Consider the following 9,453-nt stretch of genomic DNA (forward strand, 5'->3'; position numbering starts at 1 on the left):
TTCACCTAAACAGTAGTACACAGCATCATCAAAATCAAAGAAAAGTTGCAACATATTCTCTCTCACTGAAATAACTTCTGCCTTCATAACAGAAAATCACAAAGCAGAGCCACTAGCAAAATCAAAATCCTTAACATCGTTGCCTACCCAATCTCACAGCTCCAAAACAAACAATTCCCAAGGTAGTAGTGCCCGAAGGCTGAGATTATAGATCGCCACAAATTCTACAACTCCTCAGATGACGACCTAGATTGTAGACTTTTTTACTCGCGGGACGTACTGCAGATGCATTTCCGGGAACTACATTTCCATATAGAGAGAATTGTTGGGATGCTTCTTCACTAGTTGATTGGCTACTCTTCTCTTCTTGCTCCTTGTACACAAGATGGACTCCGACCTCCTTTACATGAAAATACCCATTTCCAACCACTGAAATATTCAGTTCATCGCCACATTCCAACTGATTTTCAAACTTCCAATAGCTTAACATCATCATATCCTCATCAGCTTCTGGAATGCCAAAGACAAATTGGGAATGATTCCAAATAAAACTCTTGGTCGAATTACTAATAATGGTATGTGTGACGCAATCAAACGGATGAAACCAATCATCTTCTTTTCGATTATTGGAAAGTGCATAAATAGAACATACAGTCAAGCATCGGATTCTGAAATTAAGATGCGACGGCACAGTAAATGATATTGAAGATCCTTCATTTTTAAGATTAAACCAGTCTGGAACCTTGCTTCCTAAACAATAAGCATAGAATATGTGTTTTTCATGACATCCCTGTGCGACATAAAGCATAATTAATTTAACGATTATGTATATATATATTGTGTGTGTGTGTGTGTGTGAGAGAGAGAGAGAGAGAGAGAGACAGAGAGACAGAGAGAGACCTGTAGGGGAAGCTTCCATGGATTCACTGAGTCCGGGCCGCAAAGCCTAACAGTTTGGCTTCCCATGGATCCTAAGTTGGACAAGCCCAAATTGTTAATTATCTCCATGTCAATATTTCCTAAAGGTTCAAGCTTGAACCTTCCCATAATCTCAACTATTTTGTGATTCTCGCCCCATTGTATTCGATTTGGATGCAAAAAACGAGTGCCTTGATTGCCATATATGTCATTATATTCTATGGTTGGAAAGGTTACTTTCTCCAACAATGTACATCCTACGAACCGTAATTCTTCCAGTTTCTGCGACACTTCAAGTGATCGGAGCTTTGTGCACCTATCTAAACTAAGGATCTGGAGTCCAGTATGACCTCTGATGCAATTTGGGAGGCTACGAATTGCATTACGACTCAGATCTAAAATTTGCAATGAGAATAGGTTGCCAAGATCCATAGGAAAATTATCATCTGATAAATTACAGTTCTCAAGACTCAAGTGTACCAAGCACCGTGGTAAAAGAGCCCATGAAATTTCCATGCTTTTTCTTGGCTTCAACAGACAGGGATAGATGAATGAATGCCATGATTTGACCTCCTTACTGGTAGAGAGTAATTGACTTATGGAAATTCCACTTGCATGGAGAACTGTTAATGACTCCATAGTCTCTATTCCTGTTGGCAGTTCCTCAAGATTTGAGCAACCTGAGATGTCAAGTGTTTTCAAAAACTTTAGCATACAAATGCTTCTCGGGAGCATCCTCAAATTTTTGCAATCTTTTAAATTGAACAAAACAAGTCTCTCAAGGTGTCCAATGGATTCATGAACCTCAACCAGCCTTGCACAATTTTTAAATATCAACTTCTCTAGATTGGGGACTTTCGAGAAGTCGGGAGTTTTAGTAAGGCAATGGGAATGACTAAGATCAAGGATTTTTAGTGACTTGAGAAGCTGTAAAACAAGAAAAAGCTGCTATTAATATTTCTTTCAGTTTTCACACGAAATTAAAAAATATATAATAAATGTGTAGCATACCTTTTCTCCTTCCCAAATTATTTGCAAGCTACTATAACTCATGTCAAGAACAATCAGGCTCTCCAAAGGAAAATCACAAGGTATAAATTTGAAAGGGAATCCATGCCAACATAACCAACGTAATCCTTTAGGAAAATTTTCCAAGCTTCCACTTATTTGTACATAATTGAGCTGCAAAAGTTTTAGTTTATGCATCCTTGCAAATGCATCAACTTCCAAAGTTACTTGATTTGAATTTCCTAGAGCAATGCCTACATTCTTGGAGGAGAACATGCCAAAACAGTATCTTTTAAATGAGTTGCCTACATTTGTTAAAAATGGTGTGTCGAGGAATTCATCATAATGACGTTTTCTATTAACACCAAAAATTGTCCTGTCATGTTTATCTTTCTGGAGCAAATTCATATCAAGTGTGAGGCCTTCGATTTTTCTTGTCCCCTGACAATGAACAAGAGGAGGGAAATATTTATCAATAAGAGTAATGCTATAAAAATATAATTTTTGCAAAGATCAATCATACAAAATGATGTGGCCTTTTTCAAATAAAAACAACAGAAATGAAACTGATAATTTCAAAAATCCAATTGCCCTATTATCCTAGATGATATATATATATATATATATATTGTTGAATTACACTGTTAGTCCTTATAGTTTAAGCGAAGTGTTATTTTAGTATCTATAGTTTCCATTTGAACCATTTGATCCCTATACTTTCAAATTTGTTGCAACGTAGTCCCTTGTTACTTACCATTAGAATTTGAAACAGAAAAAGACCATATATAAAACTAGAGGGACCAAATTGAAATTCAAAACAAACTACAATGACCATTGGTATAATATACCAAATTGGAATTCAAATAGACTATAGGGACCATCGGTGTAATGAATATATTACACCGGTGGTCATTGTAATTTGTTTTGAATTTCAATTTGGTCCCTCTAGTTTTGTATATAATTTTCTTCCATTCAAAATCTTAACAACACATGTCGGAGAGACCACATTGCAAAACATAAAAAATAAAAAAATTGTAGTGATTAAATTGTTCAAATTGAAACTACGAGAATCAAATAAAACTTCGATCAAACTAGAGGAACCGGTGGTGTAATTTACCCATTTTCGTTTATTATATTATACAAAGATTTTTCTAGATTATTTTTCCGATATAAATAGAATAACTACATAAATAAATAGAAATAAACATGAAAAGCAACAAGGTTAACACTTACAGTATTTTCTCTCAAAACATTCAAGGAATCCTTGTGATTCCAAAGTCTACTACGTTCTCCTGGCTCCTTAGGTGATTCTTGCCGAACAATTTCTCTTCCCATTTCTTGAACCAATTGATGCATCACCAACTTTTTGCATTCATCAATTGTTAACAGACATCTATCAATGAGATTTTGAATCCCAACCATTGTGTAAAAATCACATCCATCTAGAATTGTAACTACCCAATCTTCATCCATCCCAACAAAGAAACAAGCAATATGGAGGAATAAATTTTTATCGTGGTCATCTTGTAAAGAGTCATAGCTTATTTTGAGTTTTCCAAGGATTTCATAATCAGGAAATGCTTTCAATTTTTCTAATTGACTTTTCCAGATATTTAAACTTTTTCCAGACAGAGAAGAACCCAAAATTTTTATAGCTAATGGAAGCCCTCCACTGTAGTGCACCACCCTCTTTGAGTCCTCTATGAAACCATCAATGGGACAATTTTTCCCAAAGGCATGCCAACTAAAGAGCTCTAAGGATTCATTATGATCCAAATTTTCAACCTTGTGCACCCGACAAACTTCATGAGCCTTGAGCAATTGCTCACGCCTAGTGGTTATGATGATTTTACTACCTTGAGAAAGCCAGTCTCTCATTCCAAGTATTGCATCCAATTGATCTACTGTATCCACATCATCAAGGACTACAAGAACTTTTTTGCAACATAATGCATTTTTAATCTTTATAACTCCTTCATCAACACTGTACAATTTTTCCTTTCTTCCCTTTAACATATCTGAAAGAAGTTGTCGTTGTAATCGGAGTAAACCATCTTGTTGTTTTAAAATTTCTCTTACATTTGCAAGAAAACTGCTACCTTCGAATCTTGAGAAGTTCGAATTATATAGTACTTTGGCGATGGTTGTCTTCCCTATTCCACCCATCCCACAAATTGCGACTATACCAACATCACTAGACTCATCTTGTAACCAAAGTCCAATGTTTTTGGCTCGAGAATATATTCCAATCAGGTGGGGGGCAATACCCAAAGTTGTGCGACTTAGTTTGTCTCCAACTACTTTCACAATTTTCTGGATAAACTTTGACTCAAGACTAATTATTAGATTAAGATGGAAAATAAAGAACAATAAGAATGCCATCAATTGAATTTAATCGCTAATTCTCTTGCAATACTGAACCAAAAGACCATGTTACTGTCTTTGTTGAAACAATTGGAAGAGTCTTGGATGAAAAGAAAGGGTTTTCACTATCATGGTTTTGAAACAATACTCTTTTATCTAATATAAACTGTTCTGTTTTTCAATTTTTGATTAGTAAGCCAAGTTGTTGAAACTTTTAAACAATGGGCCACATTTGAATAAAATGTCTATGAAAAGAAATGAATAGCTGCTTGTGATCTTTTCATATAACTTGAAAAGAAGGAGCATCTTAAAAAAATCATGAGTTAATAAATTCAACTTGTTTTTTTTGGAAACTGACTTGTAGGATGCTTTTGTGTTTGAAGGTTATCTTACAAAGACTAAACTATGTAAATCTGTCATAATTAACAAAACAATTCATTCCAAAATTTGAACAGACAATTCTTCATTCAAAAGGCCTTAGTATGAAATACTTTAATCTACGATATCCAAAAAATGGTGATATAAGTAATGCTTAGCTAAGAAAAGGACTTGGGAGGAAATTACCCGTCAGTTTGATTTTGTAAGTTCATCCCTGCCAAATCTGTAGCTTCTCTAAGTGCTGCCTTCCATTCTTCCACTTTGCCAATCCATTCAACTTGTCTTTCACTCGCTTCTGCGCGAAATCTCTCTTCATGCCTTGTAAATGCTTCTTTGAAACTTTTCTTTTGCTTCCTCACATGAGATGGATCCACATGATAGAAAATAGGTAGAACTACATGTCCAACAGTCCTCCTGCGTTCGAGGATCATGACAAGTTCATCGAGACACCAACTTGAAGATGCATAGTCCTCCGAGAAGACAACTATTGAAATCTTCGACTCTTGAATTGCTTTGTTCAATTCGAACTTAATATTCTCCCCTCTTTCAATTCCATCGTCATCTCTGAAAGTACGAAATCCTGCGTGTGCTAAAGCTGTGTAGAGGTGATCAGTGAAAGTCTTGCGAGTATCTTCACCTCTAAAGCTCAAGAACACATCATAACTACAATGAGAATTGGAGGAGGAGGTTTCTTGGGATCTGACAATTGCCATTGGATTAAAGCTCAAAGAAAGACCAATTAAGGACAGGAGAGCCAAGATATCAAAGAAAGACCAATTAAGGACAAAAGAGCCAAGATATGAATTATATCTGTTTAGGCACTATGGATATTTATAGACGTCACTATATGTAAATGAAGTACCAAGTAAGAAACCGATGAGAGAAATGCTATCTTAATTTACATGTTGGTTTTTCCTGGAAGCTTGTATGTGTCTTGACAAGAATTCTTGACTCTATGTGTCTTGACAATTATTTAAAAATTCTTACCCTTTGGAAAATCATGAACCAATCTACCCACCTTCATTTGTTTAATTTAAACCAAAATGCCCTAAACCAATTCAATCGTTGCTCTATTATTTAAAGACAAATATTGCTATATGTCACCCATTTTCTGTGATCGTTTGGAATCACTATTTAAATGGATATTCATAATTGATTCCTTGTTCATAAATAATTATTCTTGAAACTAAATAATGTTTTTTCATTTCTTAATGATATGAAATGGTGGTAAAACAAATAATATACAATAGAGAAGGATTTGAATGTTGTTTACAATTGATTATTTATTCTCAAGTTTGGGTTAGGTAGTTGGGCTTGGTGACTGTGTTCACTTTTTAATTATTATTAAATTAGTAGTTGATTTGATGTAATACTTTTATATTTGTGAATAGTTATTGTTTATTGAAACTTTGTTTTCTATTGTTAACTATACCAATTAGGTAGCCACTGATCTATACAAATGGATGGCGTTAATCGTTCTTCTAAGAGGCCGCTTGGAACTTAGGTTTTTAGTATTTTTTTTACTCTTAATTTTTTTATGAGATAAAAAAAATTAATGTATTTGGAATGATTTTTTTAATTAAATAGATAGCTGTGAAAAAAAAAAATTGATTGATTAATTTGTATGATTTGACATTTTACTAATAGAGTTGAATTTGAAATTTGAAATTTTTTTGTGACTTTCTAATTTTTTTTAAACCAAAAAATCTCTTACCAAACAGAGCTACGTGTGGCGTGCCTTAATAAAATGCATCATTATTCACGCATAAGCATTAACGTATGAGGTAGGTTTGAAAATTTGGATTCTGTTTTGTTTGATTTTTAAAATTTGATTTTTAATTTTTTCAATAATTTTTTTTCACATTTTAATTTTAAATGTACTTAATCTAAATACTTAATTTTTTTTACAATTACTAAAATATAAAAAAAAAAGTTTATGAAAATAAAATAAAATAAAATAAAAATATGTGTGATTTTTGCATTCTTTTGCACCAAATGTGAATGGGACCGTGGATTAGAGAGAGTGCAAGTGGAGTACAGTGAGACAGGCATGGGTGGACGAAGTTAGTGAGAAAGTGAGACCTTTAAAATATATTTTTCAAATGTAAATTGTTTTTATTGCGATTCATTTACTCATATGGAATATTTGGATACCAACAATGCTATATCTATTTGAAATTTTATTAACAACTCTATTAAAAGCATCTATGTCCACATATTATTGGACGTAAAAATATTATTGTTATTTTCACAATCAATCACATTTAATCATTTGTATTTTTTATAAATTTTTTAGTAAAATTATTGGTATGGGATAGAATCATTCATTTGGATACACCACGGCCCACGGCATGGTAAGGCCAACAAAAAATAGGGAAAAGAAGATAGGGTGTTTGGTAACATAATTTAGTACTTAGAACTGAATATATTAAGGCGGTGTTTGGTAAGTTGGGTTTGGAGGATTTGTTGGCTAAAATCCACAAAAGAATCCAATCATCTTTCCAAACACAAATATTTTTGCCTACTAAAATAGTCAAAAACTAAAATAGCTTACTAAAATAGCCAACTTTCCAAACAAAGCCTAAGTAATAATCAATTAAATCATTTTGACAACCATAATTGATATCACTTAAAAATTTAAGTCTCTCTTAAAATATTGGCTAAAACTTAAAAAAAAATTTAAGTCATTTAAAACTTACTTAATTCTAACTGAATTTATAAATACTAAATATAAATATCAATATATGCTATTATAAATTCACCACCACTATCACCATCGCTACCGCTATTACTGCCACCATCACCACCATGCCACCGTCACCGCCACTGCCACTGCCACTACCGCTACCGCTACCGCTACCACCACCACTACTGTTATCGCTACCACCAATCCACCACCATCCGCCACCACAACCACCACCATCATGGCAACACTACTACTACCATCACTACTGCTACCACCACCACCACTACTACCACTACATTCATTGTCATTGTCATTGTCATTATTGCCATTGAAGAAACTAAGAACTTCTTTATTATTTAATTTTTCAGAATAATACAGAGAATGAATTACAATGTTGTATTTATAAACTTGTAAGTAAGCACTAGTTTGTTACAATGGAGTGATAGTTACAACTATATGGATGAGGTGGAAGTAACTTCGAGAAGCTTCTTTCCATAGCTGGAATAACAGAATTAGTTAGAGCAGTTATTTCTTGCAGCAGTAGTTGTACCAGAATCTGTTGCAGTAGTAGTTGTACCAGAATCTGTTGCAGTAGTAGTTGTACCAGAATCTGTTGAAGCAGTATCTTCAATAGTCCCCTGCAAGCTGATGGGGCAATCAAGAACCATGAGCTTGGACTTGAGATATTGAAACCGAGATACGCTGACAGGTTTAGTAAACAGATCAGCAAGCTGATCCATAGTTGGAATGTATTGTAACTGAAATTGCTTGGCAAAAACCTTCTCTCAGACAAAATGACAATCGATTTCGATATGCTTGGAACGGGAGTGGAATACGGGATTGGAAGCGAGAGCTATTGCAGAGAGGTTATCACACCAGAGTATGGGTGTAGTAGGGGAAGAAATACTCATTTCAGTGAGCAGCATGGAAATCCAACTTAACTCAGCAGCAGTGTTGGCTAAAGCTCTATATTCAGCTTCAGTGGAGGAGCGAGATACTGTGGCCTGCTTTTTAGCAGACCAAGAGACCAAATTGGACCCCAAGAAAACACAGTAACCAGATGTTGATTTTCTATCAAGAACATCTCCTGCCCAATTGGAATCGGAATACCCATGCACATCAAAAGTACTGGAGGAGAAAGACAAGCCATGAGTGAGGGTGCCTTGAACATATCTAAGAATTCTCTTCACGGCAGCAAAATGTCCAATGGTAGGGGCATGCATATGTTGACAAGCCTGGTTAACAGAGAGAGACAGATCTGGTCTGGTAATTGTGAGATATTGTAAGGCACCAACAATACTTCTATAAAGAGCTGGATCAGAAAATGGTAAAGCAACATTTGGAGGAACACTAGGTTTGACTGAGATGGGTGAAGGGCAAGGCTTACAAGATGACAAGCCAGCTGTAGACACCCCAATTTTGACCGACCTTAAGACTTAGACGTCACCAGTTGAGTGCTCGGTGATGCTACATATTATGCTCGTTCAGAAGTTTCAGAGTCACGGCCGTGCGCCCTGCCTCCGGACTTCCGAACCCTCTTCTATGCCTTGCCTCGGTTTGCGAACCAGATTCGGTTTTCTCTGTTTCTTTTCCTGAGGGGAGGGAGAGGTCCTGTAGACCATCTCTCAGTGGCCGTGGGCTACATTCTGTGGCCGTAGGCCATTTTGCCCATTTCGGAGCCCGGTTTCCGGTTTTCCAGGACCGTCAGGCCGTGTGCCTCGGTTCGGGACCGCCTAACCATCTCCGTTTGCTCTGATTTTTGGCATACATCTTATTTTCTCCCTTTTGAGGGACACTGGGGTCGGAGAAACCCACTTCGTGGCCGAATGCCACTTTCGGTGCTTAACAGCCCATTTTCGGGACCCCGAACTGCGCGTTTTGGCCCCCGAACATTCGTTTTGCAACGGTTTTCGTTCATTTTTGGCAGGTGCCTCTGTTTCATCACCAGGAAGGTCACTGAAGGGTGGGAGGCCAGCAATTGTTGCAACAACCAGTTATATATCCTCCGACGCCCTCCGACGCCCGTTTTTCACACTTCCGGGCTAATGTTGAACACCTTGGGCCCATCTTCTTGAACTTTGAACCACATATTTGTGATG

At 36.0% G+C, this 9,453-nt stretch overlaps 1 protein-coding gene and 1 pseudogene across 1 annotated transcript; both read right to left on the minus strand.

Moving 5' to 3' along the window:
- On the minus strand, positions 1-5,718 carry LOC145790628 (disease resistance protein RPV1-like). Its single transcript, XM_082868863.1, has 4 exons — positions 3,160-5,718; positions 1,930-2,367; positions 901-1,845; positions 1-790 (listed from the first exon to the last, which is right to left on the minus strand). The coding sequence occupies exons 1-4, from the start codon at positions 4,306-4,308 to the stop codon at positions 206-208; spliced, it is 3,117 nt and encodes a 1,038-aa protein (XP_082724989.1). The 5' UTR covers positions 4,309-5,718; the 3' UTR covers positions 1-205.
- LOC145791403 (TMV resistance protein N pseudogene) lies at positions 4,851-5,381 on the minus strand (annotated as a pseudogene).
- Positions 5,719-9,453: the final 3,735 nt, after the last annotated feature.

Source organism: Camellia sinensis, chromosome 5 (assembly GCF_055761805.1).
Source record: "Camellia sinensis isolate YWXY chromosome 5, ASM5576180v1, whole genome shotgun sequence".
NCBI classification, from domain to species: Eukaryota; Viridiplantae; Streptophyta; class Magnoliopsida; order Ericales; family Theaceae; genus Camellia; species Camellia sinensis.